This window comes from Amblyomma mixtum, chromosome 3 (genome assembly GCF_055824585.1).
Source record: "Amblyomma mixtum isolate Tamu chromosome 3, ASM5582458v1, whole genome shotgun sequence".
Classification (NCBI taxonomy): Eukaryota; Metazoa; Arthropoda; class Arachnida; order Ixodida; family Ixodidae; genus Amblyomma; species Amblyomma mixtum.
The window spans coordinates 310,250,359-310,275,613 of record NC_143014.1 but is presented as its reverse complement, the minus strand read 5'-3'; the positions used below and the strand labels follow the sequence as shown (position 1 = coordinate 310,275,613).

Below are 25,255 nucleotides of genomic sequence, written 5' to 3'. Positions count from 1 at the left end.
TTCGGTGAATGTAAAAAAAGAATTGCACAGGACGATCACACTAAGAGTGTTGCAAGTGAGAGTGGCAGCTGTGCCCTGATGTAGGTGTTTCAGCAAATGCTTTCAGAAACTTTTAAAGTTAAGGAGTTCAAAATACAAACAAAATCTTTTTAGGGACTAACTGTCAACCATGACGAATGTCAGTTAGTATAAAAATTGTAGTTAGGTAGCTAACCGACCAGAATTCACTACATATTTAGCTGGCACAGTCTGGTCGTTAGTGACAATGGGGAGTTTGAAGCCACGGACAAGACTATGCCATGTCAGTTTTTGAAACGAAGAAAAAGCCATTTTGCAGTGAGAGGAAATCTGACACTTTTTTTTTCTCCTCAAAACCAAAACTCGGTCCATGAGGCTCACACACTCCTTTGTGCAAACGCGATGTTCTCAGGTGACGTTTTGCACTGCCAATGGCACAAAATTCGAACTGCATGTGCTGTTGTACCATGCCATGCACATTCTTTTTCTTCCCCACTCGATGCAAAGAAAAGGATAGTCATTGCCAACTGCACGGTCATTGTTTTTGAGAGTGACCAAGCAAAAGAAAGTGCATGCCATGGTATAATAAAGCAGGCAGTTTGAATTAGGTGCCGTAGTCACTGCAACACACCACTGGCGCATATCACCCTTGCACCAAGCTCCGAACCCTCATGCACCGAGTTTAAGTTTTGTACTGGCTTTTCAGGTTTGTGCTGGAAGAAGACGCTGGATTTCCTTGCACCACAGAGCATTAGATAACGGGTTTTTCTTTAAAAAACTGACATGGCATTGTCTTGTCCATGGCTTCGAACTCCCCATTGGCACTATCCACCAGACGGTGCTAATTAAAAGCTAATTAGCAAATTTTTGTTACTTCACTACCAAGTTGGGATGATTTTTATAGTAACTGATGTCCACTACAGCTGAAAGCTTGTTCCTGGAAAGATTTTTTTTCCATTTTCAACTCCCCATTTTCAAAAACTTTGGAAAGTGTTCGCTGAAACACCCGGTACGCTTTAGAGGGACGCTGAAAGAAGCGGTTGGGATGTGCTTTTGAGAGATGGAATGCAGAGGGAAGAGATGACACTGAGATGTGGCTGTGAACTGTGCATAAAAAATGCTTTATTGAAAAATTCTTATTTCATTACTTTGTATTACAGGACAATTACGAGGGCGGCCTCCCGCTTCGTGTAACATGAACAAGCTCAGGTTCATGAAACAGCTCATGTCCTCTTCATGCATGTTTTTTGTGGACCTCAAGGAGAATGTGCATTTAATGCATACATGCTGGTTCCCATGCATGACAGTTAGGCTTTCCTTGGTTCTCAGGGCGCTGCGTCACTTTGCCTTTCTGCTCAGTGCATCTGCCATTGCCAGTCCACAGATGGCGCGTAAACATTGTGTGCTATATCTGATGAAAACTGCATGAGCAGCGTGCCCTGCCCCCCAAGCAAAAGACGTAGCAGAGCTATCACACTTTCTGTGTTATTCGTGGCAAGAAAGAAGAGGAGAGAGAGTCTTTCCAACCGAGCACAGTCACCGGGCCAAGCATCTGGCTGCTACAAAAAACAAGCAACAACACACTGCCGACAAAAGAGGACAAAACTAGTGCATTCACGTGTGAAAAACCTTTTTTTTTTTCCTCCTTTCATGCATGCACAGTTTGTTGGGGCATGTGACACGCTGTTGTGAAGCAGCAAAGCGGCACCAATGAAGCAGCGAAGAAAGGGGAGGAAGTGAGTGCATTAGTGTTGTGAGTGGGGTATCTTTTTCCTTTTCATGCATGCGTAGTTCCGAGAGAGCATACATTTTGTTTTTCGCGCATGTGCATCTTGTCCGAGTGTACAGGCTTGACGCGAGGGTCGGATACTGTTTCACCGTGACCTTACAATTACAGCTGCAAAAGACACTAGCGGTTGTTTTCATTGTTTGCTCCATCATTGCTGTCGTGGTTAACCAACTTTTCTCAGTGGGCAAGTGCCACTGGCTCCAGCAGGATAATTTGATTTTATTTATTGGTGCTTAACATCCCAAATCAACTCATGCTATGAGGAACTCTGTAGTGCCGGAAATTTCGACCACTTGGGGTTCTTTAACGTGCACTGACATCGCACAGTACACGGGCCTCTAGAATTTCACCTCCATCAAAATGCGACCGCCGCGGCCAGGATCGAACCCGCGTCTTTTGGGACAGCAGCTGAGCGCCATAACCACTGAGCCACCGCGGCGGGTTCCAGCAGGATAGTCCCATAAATAGTTTGTATAAGTTTGAAGAAAAAGTGCACTCTGTGGGCATACAGTAGTGAACAAAAAGATATGATAGTATTTCCAATTTTTTCGCATAAACTCAAAATATCACGCATATAAAAGACATATTTGTTATTTCTGAGCATGTTATGATGCGATAATACCCTCTTCGTCCACCAGGAGTTGTTGGGAGTGTAAGCATTTCCCTTCAGTTCGTCTTTCATTTCTGTCCTTTCATGGGTACTTCCCATTATGTTCATTTTCTGTCTGTCCTAAATAATTATTAACTTGTGTCATTTTCAAGTGACATATTCTGCAGTTAGATGTACTACTGCTGTAAGAAAGAGAGTTGGGGTTTGCTGCCCCAGCGGCTAGCGTCGACAAAGGAGAAAAAGAAGGAAGACGAAGCTGATGAAGTTCGGGTTTGTGCTTCCGAACGCTGGCCTGCTGAGCAGCACCGCTCGAGCAAGGACTGTGGCTGTCCACACTAATTGTGCGAGTCGCCTCATTACATTGCATATTCTTATAAGCACTGGGCGTAGTGTGAGGTTAACATCATCAAGACTGTTCAAATGGCAATTATCTGCAGCCACAACCGTAGAATGAAACACCATCAGCCTTCACTAGATTTCAGGTTAGCACAGTCCACACCTTCAAAAGTTTTGAAGAGAGAGAAATTCAGAGGAGGTTTGGCTTTTTGATTTTGAGGAGACATGCCCGAATGACCATCCAAGTTGTTGAGAAAGACACTGTTTGTGCGAGCCTAAAAAAACTCTAGAGAATCTGTTAATGACATTTTCGAGGATTTCACCTTGTTATAAGGATCAGCAGTGACTTCATGAACTGTGAGATGCCACATGCAATGTGCTGAGCTAAACGACAGGATCCCAGCATCAAACCCGCACTCCTCCGAAAAGAGTTGGGTTTCCAGTGTGATGTAAGCAAAGGAACGCCTGGTGTGGATAGGTAACAAATGAAAAAAGAGTGATTTTAAAACACGAATTGAAGTTCTTGTTGTGCGGGAATCATGTTCTTCGTTGCATATGTCACACTAAACTTAAGGGGAGATGCTGGTCTTGAAATAGTAAAAAATACAAAAATTTGGATTTTTCAGAAATGGCATATTTGGGTTCAATATACTCTAAAGTACCTACCTACAAAGCTTAAAAGGTCTAGTTCAACCTCCAACTACTAAAAAGTTATACAGTCAAACCCACTTATAACAATACTGGTTATAACAATATATCGGATATAACAATGGTCAGTTGCGGCACCATCAGCTTTTGCATGTGTTCTATGGTATTTTCGGCACAACCCTGTTATAACAATTATTGTTTATAACAATGGTATTTCCATGGCACTTCAGTATTGTTATAAGTGGATTTGACTGTATACTTGACGCCTCCGAAGCGTAGAAATGGCGATTTCGAAATAAAATGCGGCAGAACTCCGTGCCCGTCGCTTCACACAGCTGCAACCTTGGCCTTGTTCAAAAGCTGGCACCCTTCTCAATGTTACAGTATTACTCACTACTGTGCAATCCTCATGGGAGGCCCATATTTCGCTGTTTTCTGAGGCCTCTACAATAACCTCCGGATGGCTGTCATGTGCACTTCAAACATGCTTTCCTAAACTTTGTTTCTTCCAACAGCACTAGCCTTACAGAAGTTTTCGTCATGTTTTTATGGCGCAATCTCAATTAATCTTATATGCTGTATTCAGAAAGAACTAAGTTATCGAGCTATGCTATTTTTTATGGCCGAGTCAAACATATCAAGTTTTGTGAACAAAAATGTCGCCTAATTATATTTCATAATTAAGGTGTTTCAACATAACTGAACATCTTATATGATGTTGTACCTCAATAACAATATACCCTATATAGCATAGATTCGCATGCAGATATTTGGCTAGAGCCATTCCAATTGGTAACAACAGCTATTGATTTTTAGTGTTTTAATGACCCGTTAAGAAATTACCTAATTAAGCTTTAGTTGTTTTTCCATCATATGAGAACTAATTGAGATATACTGAAACTAATTATATTTCTGAAAACAGGAGAAAAAGTGCATACACATCCAATCTCATTAAGATCTTGCTAATAATAACATTTTCATGTTAAGGCCAGTGTCTCGCCTCATTTTAATTGGATCTTGTTATCACCTGCCCACGTTAAACCAAAGAAGCGAGAACACAATGATTCTCCGCTCATGGAGTTTGTCTCCTTGACTAAATTCAAGATACCATGAGTAAAAAGGTTCATCAAGGCAATCTTGAAAAGGTTAAGCCTCTATACGCGTGCCAGCATGCAGGATTTGGATATGTGTTTCAACAGAAATACGACCCCAAGCACTCTTCTATGCCTGTGAAAAATTGGAAGAGGTTGGTGGACCATGTGGTCTGCGGAAATTATCTCAATTGAATACCTTTGGATAAGCATCACGCATCGTCCAAGGGGCAAAAAAAGCCAGTAGCGCTGAGCAGAAAGTCGAGAAGTTGCTGCAAAAGTGGAAAAACATGGACTAGACGTTCATTGGCAGCTTCCTGAACTCCATGCTATGGCGGAGTGAAGCGGTGATTGATGGAAAAGGCATGGCAATGCAGCAGGGGTGGATCCTCCTCACACACAGTGGTGTTCAAGAAAGGAGGGTTCACCATACACTGAGTAGCTTGTATGAGCGTGCATTATCGATGCACCATGCAGATGAAAGTGAGGGAACGAACATTTGTGCCCGAAAGGAGAGATACCTTCTAAAAAGAAAAAAGAACTGCCTGAGGTTGAACCCGGCTGAACTTAGTAGATGAGCAAAAACAAAGCCGGCAGTATTTACAGCGAAGAATGGTGTGACGTCATTGCTACGTCATCGCGTGACGTCACATCAGGCAATGTGAATCTCAGCTCTAAAGGTCAAGGTCTAAGGTCAAGTGACCACTGGTCATCGGTCATGTGGTTGCTGGTCATTAGCTATGACCATACCATACACGTGTATCATGGCTATGTGCAACAAGACACATAGTCATACACTGTTAGTATTGGGGGTGTGTGCTTGATTTGACCTTGGTCGGGCTTCAAGGTCAAACCAAACGTATATGCGGCTGACATCGAGGTAAAGTAACATAGACACAAAGATTCACCAGTGCCTGCCACTGAAGCTTTCGCTAGAATTTGTGGTATAGGTGAGAACCATCCTGTGTGTGTGTGTGTTTTTTTTTATGAAAAAGCAGTACCAGTGTCAAAATGGGAAAATGCCAGCATCTGCCTGTAGGTTGAGAGAGTGGAGCCTCCACCATCCAGAAGTCCGTCCCAACAGCCACCCAATCACCCACTGCCACCCATCACCAACCCACCCACCTATACCCTCCAACCACTAAAAGTGCACACAGCAGCGGAACGAAAAAGCAACATTGAAATTGAATTAAAGACGCAGCGGGAAAGCCAACTGCCCTCCCCCGTCAGACACCTACCCATCCCACTCCCCTAGCTAGAAGGCTCTCCTGCCACCTGCCACCACTCATCTCTGCCCTACAGAAAAATTCTGTCACGTGTGTGAAGGCCCGGCTCAGGGTAAAAACATTCATTAGAGTAAAAGTATTCATAATCATCGAGGGTAAATTTCACTTCTTTTGCAGAATTGTCGCATCAGATGTCTTGTCGTCCCGCAATTTTCTTTTTTTCAAAGATGTTTTGTGGAAGCCGTTCATGCGGTTAGAGTCATGATCTGGACGGCAAGTCACCAAATGCATGCCCCGAATTTTTAAAACACTGATATAATACAGCGAATATAACTGAGGTGTCTAGAACCATGTGCATACATCACACAGCGATAAAATTTCATACGATGTGATTTTGTTTATTTCAGCTGATTCCAGCTGACTAGGTATGCAACTGCAATACCTGAACTCCTGTGCAAGTTTTCCCAGGCTTACTTTCACCAGAAACGAGACGAATGTTGTACAGCAACTAAACTGTGCTTTGAGCGACATGCGTAGTCTTCACCTGGAAGTTGCAACGTTACTGGAAAACCAACCAATACCTCGGCAAAGAGTGAACTGCCTCATGAGCACATGCAGCATGCTCAGTTCTATTCTGTCTATTGCTCAGTGGGGAGAACATGCTCAGCGAGTGCCCATTCGCCTCCTTTAGGCAGAGGCCCACCACAAACATAAGATGATGGATTGAGAGCAAGAAAAAAAAGAAAAGCATACTCAGGCCGATCCGGGCAGTCTGCATGCGACACACAAATCAGATGGTTGCGTCAAACCTTCTTTGGGAGGGAAACATTTTCTGTGCATTTGCACTACTTTTGTGTCCACTTGCTAGCTTATTATCCTCCGTGAAAGCTGGACAGCACCTTCTGGGAGTGCGACAATGCAAGCAGCTGTCAAATCCAGAATGTCTGGATGACACTTGTGATCATGTGAAATGGATGGGAAAGCAAAAATGCTTTCCCCTTCACCTTTCAGCACTGGTAGTATGTCTCATCATGTGCACTCTATACTTACTCTTGCACCGTAGGGGAGGGTTGAGGTAACGTCCTGATGTGAACACGAAGTATTTGTGACACTGTGCACCTCTAAAGTGCTTTTCGTATAGGTGCTCCCATAACCATAATGAGGGCTTTTTTTTTACATGAGGGAAAAAAAAATTTCTTTTTCCCTACCACAATACGTACATCAGGCAAGGAGAATGGCATACTTTGATGCACACCTAAAATAGCATGTGTACCTTTATGAACGCAAATATGACAACAAAGAAAAAATAGTAGAGTGCAATGTTTTCAAGTCTTTTTGCCAAGGACAAAGCAATGTCAATGGCACAGGGCTGACTTGCACTGACACTGAATACATCGAAAACAACCAAAGTGTTTTATTTCTCCTGCAGAGCACCTTAAGAAATTACAACTGATTGAAAACTACAGCTGAAGTGGTAGTACAAATGATAAACATGGATAGTGCACTACAGAGCTTTATCCTGAGGTTACTTGCCAGGGACAGCGAGAAGAAAAAAAAGAACTGGAGGGGTAACCTAAGGTCCGGTCGATTCGCCTGCACACCCTGCACCAGTTCTGTAAAATTCTGCAGCGGTGCCATGTCGGTGGCGTGAGCGTGCAGCGCCAGTTCCTGCAGTGCAGCTTGGCATTGGCTGCTTCCAAAACGAATGGTCGAGTGCAGGCCTGCTGTTCGTCTGCTAGCCTTGGTGTTGCCACCAAATTACAGCCAGCAGCGTGGCGCCCACATCAACGGGCGCCAACATCCTATATCATGGGAAGAATTTTCAAACAGCACATCGCAGCGAAGTGTTGCCATGAATCAGCCTCGATGCAACCTTGCGGCAGCTAAGCGAAATGCACGTGTGTTCTTTTACTGAACACGACTGAGGTGTGCGCGCGCCAACTTGCATGTTAAGCATGCTGCATGCACGTCTTTACTTTTTAGTTAGCATAACTGGCTTCGAGTACTGTTATAACTTTATTAGTCCAATGGAAAGACGCCGGTGACTGGTCTCTCAAGAGCAGTGTGGTCGACAGATGTAAGGTGCCAGTGAGGGTCGCCGTCCCCACCTCCGTTGCCACCTTCTCGGGTGGCCAATCATGTTCCATAAGAGTCGGGCCCGTGTGGGGCACCGTTCTCATCGACCAGTGGAATAATCTCCGCCGTTTATCACGCAAGCTGTCGTCTGCTTCCATGGTGGCTGCAGCTGCACCATTTCAGCACTCGACCACTGAGGAGGTGCACAGTTTTCCTGAACTAGACCTGCACAACTTTTTTAAACGAATGGCGTCGTGCAGACGGCGCCATCTTGCAACACTGAAACGAATGGCGAAGTGCAGCACCACGAGAAACAGTTCACGTAGTGCAGGCAAATCAAATGGATCTTTAAGCTCCGCCTTAAGGGTATGACGCGATAGCGTTAATGGATTAATGCCCATAAACAGTGAAACCTCAATTATGCGTCCCTCGTTGAAGCAATGACCTGTATTTTATGAAGAAATGGAGCGGGCCTGGCGAATGTCCCATAGGGATAATGCATTAAAAGCCTCGATCGTGTTCTTTCCTTCCTCCATGGCCTCGATACATGATGGAAACTTTCGTACGATGGATGACCATAAACGTCCAGAATGAGGAACGCTGGTGGACCACTTCATGCTACGCAGGCATGAAGTCAATCAAGTTGGTTCCAGATCGGAATCAAGAAGGAGACGCGCGTGCAACGATGTGAACGAGCGCATGACGGCCTGTAACGACGGTTCTGCCGACGGCTCGGACTCTAACTCACGCACGCGACCCACGACCGTCGTGGTGTGAGGCTCCTCGCCTGGCCCGTTTTTCTGTGCACTTTGACGTCGAAGGGGTTAGGGAAATCAATGTACATTCATACTAGCATTAAGTTATTGTAGCGGCGGTAACAAGCTTACACATTTCTATGATCACTGATGGCTAGTTTGAAAGCACTTTCCACTGCGGCTTCAGTGCGGACCACGTTAGGCCTAGCAACACCGATTGAACCAGGAGTGAGCCAAGCGAGTGGTACGCTGCAGAAAGCACGCCAGTAATGCATTCACATCGCAGGTGAGCATCATGTTTTCTTTTTTTCCTTTGTGATGCAAATTCCTAATACAGACACTGTTGCCGTGGAGTGACAGAAGTTGTAGAGGAAGTCTGAACAGACGGACATGTCACTGGCATGATTGTACTGCGTGTCGCGAAACGTCTTCGAGGAGTCGTAGCCGCCATAATTGTGGCATGTCGTCCAAATCATCATTTTCGAGGTGTTTGTGACATCTGCTTAATGCACAGGGACGGGAGCGCACGTGCGTCTAAAGCTGCCTCTTCCGATGCTGAAAAGCCAGGCTGTGCGTGGTCCGAGAACTAATGCTCGCAGAACGAAATGGGCGCTAAACAGGGAAAGGGACTTGAATCAATTTTTGAAAGCCAGAGGAGTGGGCACATTTAATTATTACGCAAACGCATCACTTGTGAGAGATTTTCAACCACAGGATGCCCGGATGATACGACGGTTTCATGCGGTCCCCTGAAAGACGTATAACAGAGGTTTTACTGTTTATGGAATTGGTCATTCATTATTTTACATTCATAGATCCCTGGCAGTCCTCCTACCACTCCTGGCGCAGTGGTGCAGCGGTCAAGTAATGCGCCACTGCCCCCTGGTGGCAGGTGCTGCCACTGGTGGGGCTTGTGCGACCCAGGTTGCTCTTCCCAAGCAACCTCTCGCAACCAATCGTTAATTAAACTGCCACCTGCCACAGTGGTCAATTTGCTCACAATCCAGTGGGCAGGTGAAGAAGCCACAACATGACCAAGGTGGCCCACATAGGTTGCTTCTCCGGGGGTTTTTCGTTCACAACACCGATGGTGACACCAGATTTTCTGCAGAATAAAAGCCTTAACGCTATTGCGTTAGAGAATGGGGGGACACTTAAGCTCCGCCTATAACAGTATGATGTCATAGTGTTAATGGGTCCAATCAGCGGCTCCTCTTGCCCACGCAGACATGGACACTGTTTCCATATTATGTGAAAGACCACATGACATAACATACAAAGGTCCGCTTTAACCAACTTGTACGAATGCGCCTGCGTGGCTTAGGGCCAGGGGTTCAATTCCCGACTAATTACCCCAATTTTCTTCTCAGCGCAATTAATTTACTTTATATACATACTCACATGTCCTAATGGCATTTGAGTCATGCTACGACCTTCTAATCACCAGTTTTACAATGTTTTAATCACTTTTCATTCCACAGCTCCACGTGTGACGTCGCGACTCCCTAGGCCAATCCAACTTTTCCGCACACACCGGTGACGATGACTACGCCAGGTTCTCTACTGAACGGGACCCTTAACGCTAAAGTGTTAAAGAAAATAAATCTTCAACTGCACAGCATAAGGGCTGCAGTACCTGCTGGTCTACAGTGTCACTTTTTGACTGCTTATAATCAGGGGATATTAACCAAAGCACTGCTGCAGTCAGGTCACTGCACTTGTAATACAAATATCGACGAAATGAACAGTCGCTTGATTCCCTGAAGGTTTGATTTAAGCATACCTCAAGAAACATATTTTGCACACTAGACTAGGCGGTTATGGAAAACATTTACTAGATGCGGAAAAAAAAAATAAAGGAAATGAGGAGGAGGGGGGGGGGGGGGGGGGTTAAGGCAACATTTTTAGCTTAGTCTATCCTTTCATTCTTTTATTTGTCCTCCAAGTTTGCCTTTTATTTATTTTTTTGCTTTGCAGTACTGCAAAACAGAGCTGCAAATTCAAAAGAGGTTCATGAAGACATAAATGTGCAGTGCCAGTTCACAGCTACATCATTCATGACAAGCTGGTGCCAGAGTTTAATTTTTGCTCCAGTGCGAAAGAAGCTCTGCTGGGCTTCCTCCTTTAGCTTGCACTAAGTACTCCAGGTGCCGGCTTCCTTAAAAACCTGCGCTGAGAATGGCTGGCAGCCATTCTCTCAGAGCAGCAACGCAGACACAGTGAGAACCTACTGCCACAAAGTGAAGGTGGAAGCTCTCACAGACACGACAAGGTGTGATTTAAAACTCAAGCAGGAGAAACCTCTGAAGTCGCTCTGGTATTGGCAGCAGAGGCACAACGGTGGGCAGGTGTTGTGCACCAAGGTATCGCCGCACAGCACGCCGTCCCAGCTGTGCTAGCGATCGGGGCGAGCAGCACACGGCAAGGAGCCGTGTCCGCAGCTTGTTGTCGCGTGCAAGCACAGCTGGAAGCTCACCATCACGGTCCCTCAGTTCAATGTGCCCCATTCCCCGCAGCAGCAGTTCAAAGGCCTTCTCATCGTCCGCCGACTCCAGTCCAGCTGCAAGGAGCACAGCAATGCGCGCCAGGGGCACCATGCCGCCATAGTTGCGCACGTCCGGAGATGCGTTGTGTTCAAGAAGAATGCGCACTGATGGGTAGTTTCCCTGCGCACAGACACCAGAGATGTAAACTGGAACTCAAGCACTGCCATCACTGATGCAATTTTCTGGCTGTTCAAACTGTTGGCATAACAGCCTGTCTTGTGCAAAAGTTCTCGCTGATGTATACCCGACACCGTTAAAAGTAAAAGGCTTCTCCATCTATTCTCACCCTGCCACAATAGCGACTCCATCTGCCTTATCATGCCTACCATGAAGGCTCAGTGGCTACGGCAGTCTGGTACCAGTCTGTGGGTTCAATCCTGGACACAGCATTCTCAATTCAATTGAAGTGAAATGCAAAAAACACTTGAGTGGTGAGATTTCACTGCAAATTAAAGGGACTAAAAACTCCAACTGCTAAGTATTTCAATTTAGTGCGGGTGAATAATCAGATCAACTATATAACCCTTCTTTCTTGGTGCCGCAAGCTGCACTCTTGGGTAGAAAATTCACAATTCGACAAAAAATATGACTTGCACTATGGTAGACAAACTTGCGACATGATGGCTTGATGTCACAAAGCTGCACTCCATAATAGGGCTGACATTGTGACGACTGCACCATTTCTTTTTTGCCGTTTTGATGTTTTTGATGCTCTATTAAACACAAACTGTTCCAAAATAACCACCCCAAGTCATTAACAATTTCGTTTCATCACACCCTGAGCACTGTCATCTCTTAGAAATGATTTACGCGTTGCACCGAATGAATTTGCTTTGCTCACAATCACCACCACTTGCAGTGAAGAAAAACGTACAATGATGTGCCATGAGTTACTTGGCATTTATGCAATTCTTTTAAAAAAGCTCCACTACCGATGGCACCTGTACATCTAGCATTCTTTGAAGGTACTGTACACATAGACGCTCTTTATTTTTAAGTTTATAGTCCCTTAAAGAACCGGAGGTGGTCAAAGTTAATTTGAAGCCCTCCACTGCAGCGTGCCTCACAGCCCAGGAATGCAAAAAGTATGTCAAATTAGCCTCCCTCATTACCGAAAGTAACAGTGGGACATAGCAGATGCTAGGGTGTGGTGTAAGTGCTCCCAACATCTTATGTTTTACAGCTTGCTGAGCAGCATGCTGAATTATTCTGCATGCCCTTTCTTCTTTTGCAATGTTCCACAGGTCTGAGCATTTGCTTTAGACGCAGGAGCACAGCAAAAAGAATGGACACTGTTGCTCACAGAGCTCCTTCTACACAACCACTACGGTTCAACTGCGTGACAAGAGGCACCATTTTGCCCTTGAAACTGCTTCATCCCAAGACTACACACATTTTCTAATGCATGATCCTCTTTGCACACTCCCTTCAAGCGCCACACGAGAATGTAGACAAGGCAGTGTCACACCAACAGTCCTGGCTACACAAACAATTCAGCCAGCCAAATTTCTGAAAAAATACTATTCATACAGTAAAAGCTGGCAGCTACAAGCACTCCCAGCATGGCTATTTCAGGATGACATCACAGCAGCTCAACTGGTCCCACCTTCCTAGGCAGCAGCAAAAGCAACAGTAAAAATGGAGCACACCTGCATGTGACCACTTAAATTACCCAACAAGAAAAACAATCAAAAAGAAAACAATAAGAGAACATCAACATAGGTCAGTTTATTATCACTGCATCTTCAAACAAGTGATGTGGACTTGCATGAGCGGCATTAGTCCAAATTTATTCAAAGGGGCTCTCAATAAAGGTGCAGTATCCCTGGGATGTTAAAGGACGTCGCTTCACAAATAACCTCCAGCAAGAATTTTCTTAATGCACTTTGTAGAAGCTGAGTTAACTGAAGCCCAAATTTGAATTTCCGCATTTTCGCGCCTTTCCCTCTCCTCTCGTGAACTTTTGCATGCTGAAATGTCGGCGCGCCTCTGCCACCTCCACCTACTCGGCCCGTCCATTACCTCCGCCAGCTGCAGACGCGCACGGGAATTCCAGCTACTCCGCGTGGAGTGGCTGCGGACATGCTAGCTGCGTGACATCTGAAAGAGTTTGTCATGGGGAACCAATGATATCCCCCCGGCTGCTGACACCACTTGCACTACATGACATTGTGTGTAAGGTTTTGGGCGAAGGCCCAGCACCGCTGGTTGCTGTGAGGTGCAAAAGAGCGAATTTTTAAAAATGTATTGTAAATTATCTGCTCACTTTTGAGGTCTCAGATGCACCACAAGTGCTCAGTGGCACGCACTCGACATAATGCAAGCATTTTATAGCCGACCCTGAACACCCTTTTCAGGGACCCTTCAACGCTCAATCAATGAGAAATATCAAGACTGCATTGCTGTGTAAACTAATGTACTCACATTCAAAAAATAAGTGCATAAATATGTCAGTGCCACCTTGATTCCAAATACTGAATTCTATTTTCGTACTCTGTCTCTACATTCTACTGCTGCTCAGGAGACTCTGTAACCCCTATATCTACATATGTAGAAAGATAGAAATCAATGAGATATTTGAAAACATGCATTTTGAGCACACGAGGGCTGAGAAAACAGCCAGAACAGTAAGAAAACCTTTAAAATAATTTTCTGCAAAATGAGAAACACATATCTTTTGGAAATTAGTGAGCAATCACACATGTGAATCCTGAATATTATTTTTCTTCATACAGCAGCCTCAAAGCATTGCCAAGCATTTCAAATTGAAAGAATACCATCTGCTGGAAAATTTTTCACTTGAAATATGAGCTAAAGCTCACATATGTAAATGAGAACATAGCATGCATTTAGTGCGTCACGAAGTGACACATGGCATTAAGAGGTTTAAAACTAGGGGCGTGCCATTATCGAAATTTTGGTTGCAAAGCAAACATGAATAGTAAAGGTTGGAAGTGCATCGAATAATTTCAAATAAAAATACAGGTAGTTGAGACTAAAGACGAATGTTTTTACACAAAACGTGGCTATGAAAAGGAACAGAGATATTGCAAACAAATTTTTGCAATCACCTCGTATCAGCAAATTTATTATACCTGCAAGCCCTACCAGGCATTAAATAAGGGAGGGGAATCATGTAGTAGCCAGAGGCAGGCAAATTCTCTCATTTTTGCTTCTCCCAGTAGTCAACAAAGGCCGCAAGAAACAACACATGGACTACGCTCATGTTGTAGCCAAACACTGACAAGAGCCGGGTCAGTCTGGTGCTTCTGGCAGCGGGTACAATGAACAGTGCAGAGAGGATTGGGGCCATAGAAAGCACCGAAAACTGCTTCTCATGACACTCAAAGTAACCAATCAGAAGCGAGTGCTCAGATAATTTCAGCCATTAAATTCCTGCGGCTGCTGCTAGAGTAGTCACTACCATAATTAGTCAAGCCAATGTACCCACTGCTGCACTGCTGCGCACTCCCTAAGTTTGGAGAGGGAGGGGAGTGACCAACTACTACTACACCCCACATGCGGAAGGAGATTCGGACTGCTGACCGGTGAGAGGGGTCATGCCTGATTAGCCACTGACTGATGGCATGGGGCATACGTGGCAGATCGGACAGTAAAAAATTTTTACCCTGAATCAAGTTGCAACAAATATCATGAACAGTGATAACAACATGAGTTCTGAAAGGCAGGGGTATGAAGGGTACACAACTGAGGAACTGCAATTTGTAAGGGGGCTATGGGGTTCCGGGCGAAGACCAGAAGGCAGTGGCAAGGCAGCGATCAAGGCAGCGTCAGAGCGACGTCCAGTCAGTTAGAAAGGCAGTTCAGCAGACATGTCTTGCGCATTGGTCACAACCGTCTTTGTCCTCTTTGGTGGTTGCCTGCACTGGGCCCGCGCTGGCCTCATATTACAATCACCCTCCGGTGAAGAAGGAGCCATCCTGGCGACCCATGGCGAGCACACAACCTGGGGGTCGCAGTAAGGCGTTAGGCGGTCGGTGTGGACAATTGCATGCCCACGACGACGCCGATCCGATGAGGAGGCAAGCGGCTCGACAAGGTAGTTAGACGCAGTGCTGCGCAGTGCTGCACTTGGTTTTTCAACCCACAAATGCGCCACAGCGGCTCTCAATGAACGTCAGCGTATTGATTTTACACAATCTCCAGCATTACCGCGTGCTGACAGTTTGTTCTATGATGAAATAGTGCGTTAACTAATGCGACAAGTGCGAGATACTGCCGTTTGGAAATGTCGCGATGTTTAGGCACGAGTTGAGACCAACAGGAAATTCGTAACTTCTGAATATTTAGGAGGTTCAAATAGTTCGAAGAGTGAAAGTGCGAATCGAATAGTAAATACTGTCCGCAAATTATTGCAAGTTTCGAATGTTTGCACACGCCTACTTAAAACCCGTAATTTAAATATGAACAGGAAATGTACACAGTGATTTGTGGCAAACTAAAGCAGAGACAAAGTTAGGTTGTGGCTAGCGTATTACACATATGTGAACTCTTTTACATAACTATACATAAACCGAAATTAGCACTCAGCCATAAAGAACTCACGAAGTTGTCACATTAAATTTTATAAAATGATTTACATTTATTATTCTATACAGGGGACTATGACCAAAATGTAACCCATCTTTTGTAATAGGCCTCAAGTCCCCACAAGATTTTTCAATACTCTCAGCCAAAACCAAATGACAGAAGAAGAAATGGGAATCAAATAAAGCAGTATACACTAGAAACTGCTGCAAAACTAGCAGTATTTGCTAGCACCTAACAACCTGAGTACAGCGTTATCTCATTAGTTTGAACATGTTTAATTCAAACTACTAGTTAAATAAAACTTGCACTTTGGTTATGTCAACATCAGGTATGTTAAAATGCCTGCCCTTAATTTTAACAAACTTTCTGGCTCCCTTCAAGTATGAATTACTGAGGGTTGCCAGCATAGTTTGAGCTTGGCAATTTTATTCTGCAAATATTCAGCGTGCAATTCCATTGCATACACTGAAGAAGGACTTCAAGTTGAGCATATTGGAACAACAAGTGTTGGCATAATGCATACTCTTAACTGGCTCCAAGTAGCCTGCTTCAGTTTGCGTGCTTTGAAAGTGACAGTATAGTCGCCACCAATCGTCATGGTCACAAATACACAGGCTAAGCCAAGTTCGCCCTCACCTTCATAGCTGCCCAGCTGAGTGGCGTGTCGTGGTTGAAGTCAAGGCTGTCAACGTGTGCCCGGTGTTCCAGAAGCAGCCGGCAGCAGTCCGCGCGGTTCCGGAAGGCCGCCCAGTGCAGTGGTGTGTCCCGGTTCACATCAACGCTCTCCGTGTCCGCGCCTGCTGCCAGCAGCAGAGAGGCACACTGAGGACTGCGCTCCACCGCATGGTGCAATGCTGTCCGGTGGTAGCCATCGTAGCGATTCACCTGCACCAGACAAAATCCACATACAAACATGGGCCTCCTGATGCGTGCCTCCTACGTAGAGGTACTGCTCCAGACACCACCATACATGAAGACGTGCATAAAATTCCAAAGTGCCCACATACTTGCACGTGCGAGACACATAAAGCACTGGCAACATTTTTCATTTCATTTTATTTCAACATCACAGATGCCGAGGACCACGAACAAAAAGCCACTAACTGGGCTTGACTGTTACAGCTGCACTGTTGCAAACAAACCGTGTATGCTGAAATGCAGAAAAAAGGCATAAAAGTGCCGGTATTGTCGCTACGATACATTTAGCAAAAACAGTATTGTGGCCATGAAACATTTCCCTTGTTTAGAAGCATAGTATCTGGTAACCATAGTTTGTGCATGCTCGAGGTATTTCTCAGAGTTCAGTACTGCGAGTATTACATCTGTGTTGTTTACGAGTCAGGTTTGCTATGTCACCTAAAATGTCCTTATTTTGTTCAATTCCCTTAGTATTACGATTAATGAGCATTGTTTTATAAATGTCAGGAAGTGTGATAATGTTCACCTCCTTAATTAGAGGTCCGTGTTTGTAACTATACGAACTGCCTTTTTTTGTAAGATGTAGAGTTTAGTAATATTTGACAAAGTAGTTGTACCCCACACTAGGTGACAGTAGTTCATAAGTGAAGTAAGGCATTGAAAATTAGGCGTTTAATACTAACAGATGCGCAATATCACAATATGCCCAGGATACCTGTAATATGTGATATTTTAGCTGCAACTACGTCTATGTGAGCGCTCCAAGACATGTTTTCCTTTTTTTTTTTCCTTTCCTTTAATAGCCTCATTAAGGAATGACACCATCAAGCATTGGTAGCATTACAACTGCCATAGCACTGTTGCAACAGAGGAGGCAGTTGTCAATGATCACCTGATACCTTCCCCAGTCCAATCCACTGCACTGTCAAGTCCAGACTATCAACTCACTCACTCTTTCTGGCACCGCTCACAGCTGCTAGATGGCACAAGTTATTACAATGCACAAGAATGGTGTTAGGTGCCTCATCCTTTCCACTGCAGTACACTCAAGCTGAACAACACCCACTAAATGAAGCTTGCTTATGAACATAGATACACAACGTCTATTCACCCCCCTACTGGCCTAATGAAAACAAACTCTGGTAAATTGTGATTGATCATTTTGTTGAGCTGCGTCAAGCGAGCGAGCCTTTTCATGTTTCCTTACTATTTTGAATCAAAATTCCCTAACCAGTGAAGAGGCAGAAGGAACGTAGTCTGGCTGATGATCATGGGCGGTATACATAATTCATTCATAACAAAATTTACGAAAACTTCAAATGCTACATTAAAACAAATTTGCTCTTCCTCTTCAAGAGAGCTTATTTTTTTTTTTTTGAATAAAGTAAAGTTTCAAGCTGTGACTTATGAAGTCACTGCTGCTTCTTCTCTTCAAACTCTTTAATACATGCCTTTCCACTAAACACAGTGAAAAAAGAAATAGATTTATTGCACAGAAACATTTTATGCCTCCTTATCATCATATGTTACACCTTTAATGCCTATCAAGCGTTGCATAATGGGAGAGGAGGAATCATGCAGCAAGGGTTCAGTTCATACAAAGCATGATTCTGTTCACGGGAAAGTGCCACATGACCTCATGACTTAATGCCTACAAGGAAACTACTGAATGTTGTCATGAAACACTGCAAGCTGCCCAACATACTCTGCAATTACAGGTGCTAGTCACAGTTGAGACACACAGAAGGCATATTTCCTGCAAGTAGCATTTTCCTGCTCACTGGTGAAGTGACACTTGCTATAAGAGAATCATGACACAGCGCATTGCTACGAAACACAAGATGGCTCACAAAATGGGTGAAGAGTGGCAGCTTTGGCTCCAAAGCGAGTGAAACATTGCTATTAGCAAAGACTAACCCTTCCATGCTCTCTCATGACATCTGAAGGTGTGGATTGGAATATGGAATGACGCCCAAATGTAACGATCTTGACGGGGCATGGCATGCTTGACCCTCTGATATTAGCTTCATCATACAGTAAGCTCCGACCATCATGGCCCATATACGCTGCTGCATTTCAGCAAACAATCAGTGCAGCTATCACGGCAGCAGTTTTTTCTTCTCAGCACAACAAATGCACCCGACTGTTTTGAACTCTTAGACTTGGCAGTTTGTTAAAATTATAGTAATGATTTTTGCGTGCTGCCTTAGGAGTTCACAAGGGTGGCAGTCACGTGTCATGTTATTACGTAAGCTTTCACAAGAGTGACCAACAGCTACAGTTAAAGGGACCGATCACTGACCAAAAGGTGTCACGAGTTTATGGAAATGAAAAGATTGCATCTCATATTATAAGAATTGGGTGTGGAAACTGAAATGGATTCTACTCTATATTAAAAATGTCCAATTACTGCCTGGGGGATGACATTTATATTAGTCTTTGGTACATCACTTCTGCCAACATACAATCACTATCGTTTTTGCTGATCATGGTTTCCAGCATCGACCTACACAAAAACAGGTGCACGCACTGATCGAAAAATTTTCGGTAAAAATCGTCTACCTACCACATTTCTAACAAAACCATTGCAGAATCCAGCACCTTAGACAGCAAGCTTTCCACTGTGCCGAAAAAAAATTGGGTGCTTAAAATTTCTTGCTCTGCCATTTCAAAAAAACTTCCAGGAAATTTTAAAAATGACACCCCATGTCCTATAAATAGGAGCGTCGTGACTACTCGCTATGCTGCCAGAGTTTCTTTCAAGCTTATAACAAGGCACCTTTTGTTCACTGGAGCGCCCTTTTCAATGGCAGCACTGCTCAGGGACAAGCACAAGATGACTTTCACAAAAAGTATCGGCTTCTTGTCACCTTGTCCCTTGAACTACAGAGCAACTAGCCTGTATTTATTTCGGCTTCTGCATGGCCAAGGGAGAAAGCTTTCTAGATGAACAATGATTCTGATCCCATGGCAGGCCAGTGTGGCAACCGGCATGAGAAATCCAAAAGTACACGAATTCTGCACAATTCTGATACTGGCTTTTCACGCAGGAAAATATTTTAGTATGTATAGCTACATTCATTGATCTGCACTAGTCCACACTTAGCGAGCAGTGCAGTATGAGCAGTACAGAACGCAAGAGTATGTGCGATGCTCACTTTGTGGACAACAAGAAAAAGAAACCTAAACTCAATGCAGAATGGATGTTATGCCTTAAAATCCGTGCAAAGAGAAAATGTTATGGCATTGAGCACGGACCACGTACTGACCGCTCGCTATACCATTGCAATTCACGACAGACCATCAAGTTAATTTCAGTCGAGCCTTTTCCCTTTGCCACTTTTCCAATGATATCCCCGACAATTTACCGATTTCTCCAGGCACACAAAATTCCCCTGACAATTCCAAGTTTTCCAGGTTGCTAGACACTGTAGCTTGATGGAACAAATGATTCTGACTATTATGAACTGCAAATGAGTTCATCACACTAGTGCGAAATTATGTGCAGGCCATGGAAGGAGCCACCCAGTAATTTGCAGTGAACTAGCCCAATCAACATCACTGAGGAAATTCGATTGACCAATCACCTCTACCATATTAATGAAGTTTTATGACAGTGATGTGAGCTAGACTGCAAGGATTTTAGCAAACAAAAAGCAACAACTCTAGCTAGCAACAAAGATAGATGCAGAAGATAACCGAGGCAAACTGACAAAAGGTGGGATTGCAAAAAATTCAACATCCCTACATTCAATGCCCACAGACCTCATTCATGAGACACGGCACATCTATGCAGGTAGCCATGGTGCAGAGCAAGGGAGATAATCCTGTTGTCCGATAATGACTAACATCCTAAGGCATAACGGAGAGGACTTTAGTCAGTGCCCTTTGGCACACTTATTCGAGGAGAAGGGTGCCTTTCCCCCTTTTCCTAGAGTCACTGGGAAAAATTTCAGAGTAACACATTCATTTTGCTCTTGCTGCCAGGCTAGGAAGGTATATGGCCCAGTGTTGCCAGAATAGGTGGAATGAGCCATAACAGGTAAACTGCATACAGCGGAGCACTTCCAACTGCTCTGGGCTGTCCTCTAAAATGCTATGTGCACCAGGTGCTGCTTAAACGAGGTTCAAAAATCTACTGTTTCTTGCAAGTGTTAGTTCAAGTCATCAGTTTGAACTGTGTTAACTGTGCAGGGTTTTAAACTGTCACCTGCAATAACGAAGTTGCGAGAGCTCATACTCATGGCATCACAAAGGTGACTGCTCTACTGAAAACACTAGACAGTGGCTGCCACATACTTTCCAAATCCGGAGGCATGAAGATGAGGAGCGCGGTGCTCTGGCAAAGCTTCCAGCGGCTCTACCTCCTCAAGACCTTCCCTTGTGCAACAATGAGCAGCCCTCAGGTTGACCTTTTAGTCTGACAAAAGGAAGATAAAAAACTGTTCCCAAACTTGCCATTTTCAGAATGGGTTTGATACAAAGGGCAATACAGGGAGATGGAAAAGATTCAAGTACAAAGCCCTAAGCAACCTACTGCTACTAAACCCATCGGCTTAGTTTGGAAGAGAAAGGCACAAAGACCACTTCTAAGCTGGGGGAGTCAAAAACTTTTGCATAAGAAAAACCTGGCTTGGCCATTTCAAAAAATGGCATGGACTTCCCACAAAGTTGTTCCTGGTGAAGGTACACTTGTGAACATGGATGTCTGCAGAACAGGCAGTCAAAATGGTTGCAAGAGACCATGCAGAAACAGACATAACATGAGACATCTTTCATGACAGAAACATGGAGAAGCTGACGAAATAGGTTCGTTTTTAAAGTTGCTGGGTAACCCACCCTTTCAATACTAAGGCGGACTGCACACATTCAGAAGGCAACGGAAGAAGCAAGCACATTCCAGTGCTTGTGTTTCCAGTGCACACGTGAATGGAAACTCTTCCCAAAGTGAAGTCAGAGAAACCAAGCTGCATGGTGGTGGCTGCTATACAAACAAAAAAGGCTTCGGCAACACTGGCAACAAACACGGCACAAAGTTTGCCAGAAAGGAAAGTGGTCATGCAAAACTGCACAACCGATGGCCAAGTGAAGACAGCCAAGCCCATTAGCTTGGGATTCTGCCAGCCAGTGCAACTGTTGTCACTGGGCCCATGGACCGATCTGATGTCTACATCATGGTGCACACCAGACCTGTGCCAGCTGCTTTTCTCTCCCGACAGTGATAGAGGAGTGGCTACCATCACTTGATATACTGAAGATACGCTGTGCAAAGCGCTGTTATCCTGTACTCTTCTCAAAGGAATAAGCAATTCCAGATGAAGGTGAGCACTGCTGGCACCAATACACTTTGAGATCCCTCCTCTTTTGTGACAGGACTGCAAAACATTGGACTCATCTTAGCACCTGCCCTAGGATTCGCTCCTGAGGTTCCAGATGACTTGTGAGAACAATAGGTTTGGTTTGGTTTGGTTTATTGGGGTTTAACGTCCCAAAGCAACTGAGGCTATGAGGGACGCCGTAGTGAAGGTCTCCGGAAATTTCGACCACCTGGGGTTCTTTAACGTGCACTGACATCGCACAGCACACGGGCCTCTAGAATTTCGCCTTCATCGAAATTCAGCCGCTGCGGCCGGGATCGAACCAGCGTCTTTCGGGCCAGCAGCCGAGTGCCGTAGCCACTGAGCCACCGCGGCGGGGTGAGAACAATAGGGATCCGATGAGCATAGCAATGCCGGAGAGTGAACTGGTGAGAAGCACTATTATGAATGGAACAGGAGTATCAACTTGTTGGCCAGCCTTTCACACAGGTGTGCCCAGCTGGCATGAAACACGCTGGCCAAGCAGACTGCCACCGCCTCTTATTTTGTCACTGCAGGACATTGTGCAGGGTGAATGGTGTCACCATTGGCATAACTGTAAACATGTGCAATCCCCTGCTAGCCAACAAGAATGTAGGTCTTGCAGTGGGTGCTCTATGAAGCAAAGTGGGAGGGGTAGAAAGTGGTTTTCTGTTGTTTTTTTTCCACTTCAGTGTCACTAACGTCCTGCTTCTGACATAAAAGCATGCTGTTTATACCGGGGGAGTGAACAAGTCAAAATGGTCATGTAGAACAAATTACTCTATGAAACCTCAGGTACGCCTCATGAGCTAAGGTGGAAGTTAGGGCGAGTTGGTAAAACATATGCGGCATGAATCAAGAACAGAAGCAAAAAAGAAAAAGGGAGACAGAACAACGCCCCAAGGTTTTTGTCCATGTGCATGCCTTCCAAAACTAATTCTCCAGTCACATTTATATGGATGCTGCAGCAACACCTTGGACAACTGCAACAGGATGATGATGAATTTTTATGGCATACGGACAGGCTTGGCCAAAGAGTGCCATGGCACAAGGTATTTTTGTCTATACAAGGTGAGGTAAAAGACTCAGTTTCTAAACATTTCACTCCAGATATGCCAAGCACCATGCAGGGAGAAAGCTTGTACCCATTGTATTACTGGTGGGTACCTGACAGAACTGGAGATCGAACTCTGCACCTCCCACATGTGAAGTTGGTGCTCAAAACCACAACTGCAACAGGAAACGACAGCATACACTGCACTGCACCAATGGTTCGAAAGTGCAGGCTACAGGCAATAGTGAATAGTTCTAAATGGCAGACCAGGACAACCTGCTGTAGTGTGTGTCCTCTGAAGGCTCAGCTGGCACCAACACGGCAGCTGACGTGAGGGAATTGGTCAAACACATTATTGTAAAGGGCACAAGAATGCACTCCTGACAGTCCAGTATTCACATGCTTCCGAAGGCTACCCGGAAGCCTAAAAGCATCGATCTTTGCAGCAGGAGAAGAACAAGACCTAACATTAACTCGATCAGTCTGCTCAGGTTTTATCACTTAAAAGCACCACTAACTTCAGGCAAAAAATAACCTCACATACTCAAAAGGATAGACATTCTACCTAATGTAGGTCACGCCTTTTGTTTATTTGCAAAGGGCAGCATATGCACAGCGTAGGAGGCTGCACTTGAAAAGCACCGCACATGCTGGCGTATCCTCTCAGACACCGGACGTGCACTGGATTTGCACAGCAGACACATGAGATGTCAACTGGGCCTGCTGTGTGGCAAGCGCAGGGCAGCAGTAAAGTGTAGGTAACCAAGTGCGGGCGAAACTGCACAGGGCATTCCGAATACTGAAAGCACTGTTAAAGACAAGGGACAGAACTGTACAGGACTGTGACTGTACAGGCAGGTTGTCAACTGGAAAAGGTTCCCAATAAACTTAGCTGCAAGGGGTGCTTGTCCTGTCCAATTCAATATTCGGAATGCCATACCAACCAGCCCCACAGTACAGTGTTATGCAGTGGGAATGTTGCACTATTTATTTCCACAGGAAGCCCAAGCACCATCCTGCAGAGCTAGTAAGGAATGGCGTGTGGCAGTGAGGCCAACATGATCGCGCCATCCCCCAACTACTCAGCCCGCACAGAACGACGACTCGAATTTGGATGCAGTGCTGCATGCAGGGCGCAAAGCAAGCTCTGTCAAGAAGGGGGCCTCCGCAGCAAAACAGCCCACGAACTGCAAGCAGGGCCGACAGACAGCCCTGCTGCACGGCGAGAATGGCGGAGCACAGGAAACGCTCTCACATCGGCGCCCCACTTGAGGAGCACGGCGACGCTGGTCGCGTCGCCCACCATGCAGGCGCAGTGCAGCGGCAGGAACGTGCCGTGCGACTGGTTCACGTCGGCGCCCTGGCGGATCAGCTCCTCGATGTCTTCCTGCTCGCTCCGCGTGCCGGGCGACGAGTGGTGGCCGACGCCGATGGCGCGCAGCAGCCTCTCCGACAGCGTGTACGACCGTTGAGCGTTCTCCATCAGGTACCACATGGCGCCGCCGCGGACACGCCGGGCCGCGGCGCGCCGCTCGGGTCAACGGCCAGCGAAAAGTCAGCGCGGCGGCGGCGGCTACGCTCACAGCAGAACATATCCGTCACGAAGGTCTCGGCGAAACGAGGCCCATCGCCAAGAGGCCGCCTTCGAGACGGAACACGTAATTCAGCCAGCTGACAAGGTGCCGTTGACTTCGCGAAACGAACAGCGCATCCGCCGTCTTTGAAGCCAACCCGCGAAACGCTCAAGCCTCCTTGGACGTGTAGCTAGCGCTAAATCCCTTTAGCGCATTTTCTGCTATCGTGTTCATGATTCGTGACACCACTAATACTCTAAGATGAGTCATTGGTGCGTTGCGGTCCGCATGATTTCGTTCACTGACACCTTTGGACGTCTTTAGACCAAGGTAGGTAGCAACGGCGGTAACGGTACAGCTGGGCGCCCGACGCAGTCTACAGCGTTTACGACACAACGCACGCTTGGATTGACTTGTCTGGAGAAATACTTCAGGAGGCATTGTCTGGCGTGTCGGTACTTCCCCAGCGTCGTATCTGAATTTTGTATTTGTAGACTTTAGTAAAAGTAATGGGGCCTCGGCTTTGTATGGTAGGTTAATTAAATTGTTGCATGCTATGTTTGTGATGTTTGTGGCTTAGGTAAATGTGCCAGGCGCTCAAGGTGGCACAGAATGAGAAGTCATTAATTGAGTTTTTCAAATTATAATTTTTGTCCCCTGAGCTTTGTTTTTCAGTTTGCAGCGTTTTCACACCCAAGCATTTCACCCTCACATCATCAAGCTC

General features: G+C 45.4%; 1 protein-coding gene across 1 annotated transcript; it reads right to left on the bottom strand.

The window, feature by feature from the left end:
* Positions 1 to 10,582: 10,582 nt before the first annotated feature.
* On the bottom strand, positions 10,583 to 24,938 carry LOC149355574 (ankyrin repeat and SOCS box protein 8-like). The gene is made up of 3 exons (XM_089583910.1): positions 24,213 to 24,938; positions 16,283 to 16,531; positions 10,583 to 11,215 (listed from the first exon to the last, which is right to left on the bottom strand). The coding sequence occupies exons 1-3, from the start codon at positions 24,450 to 24,452 to the stop codon at positions 10,829 to 10,831; spliced, it is 876 nt and encodes a 291-aa protein (XP_089440036.1). The 5' UTR covers positions 24,453 to 24,938; the 3' UTR covers positions 10,583 to 10,828.
* Positions 24,939 to 25,255: the final 317 nt, after the last annotated feature.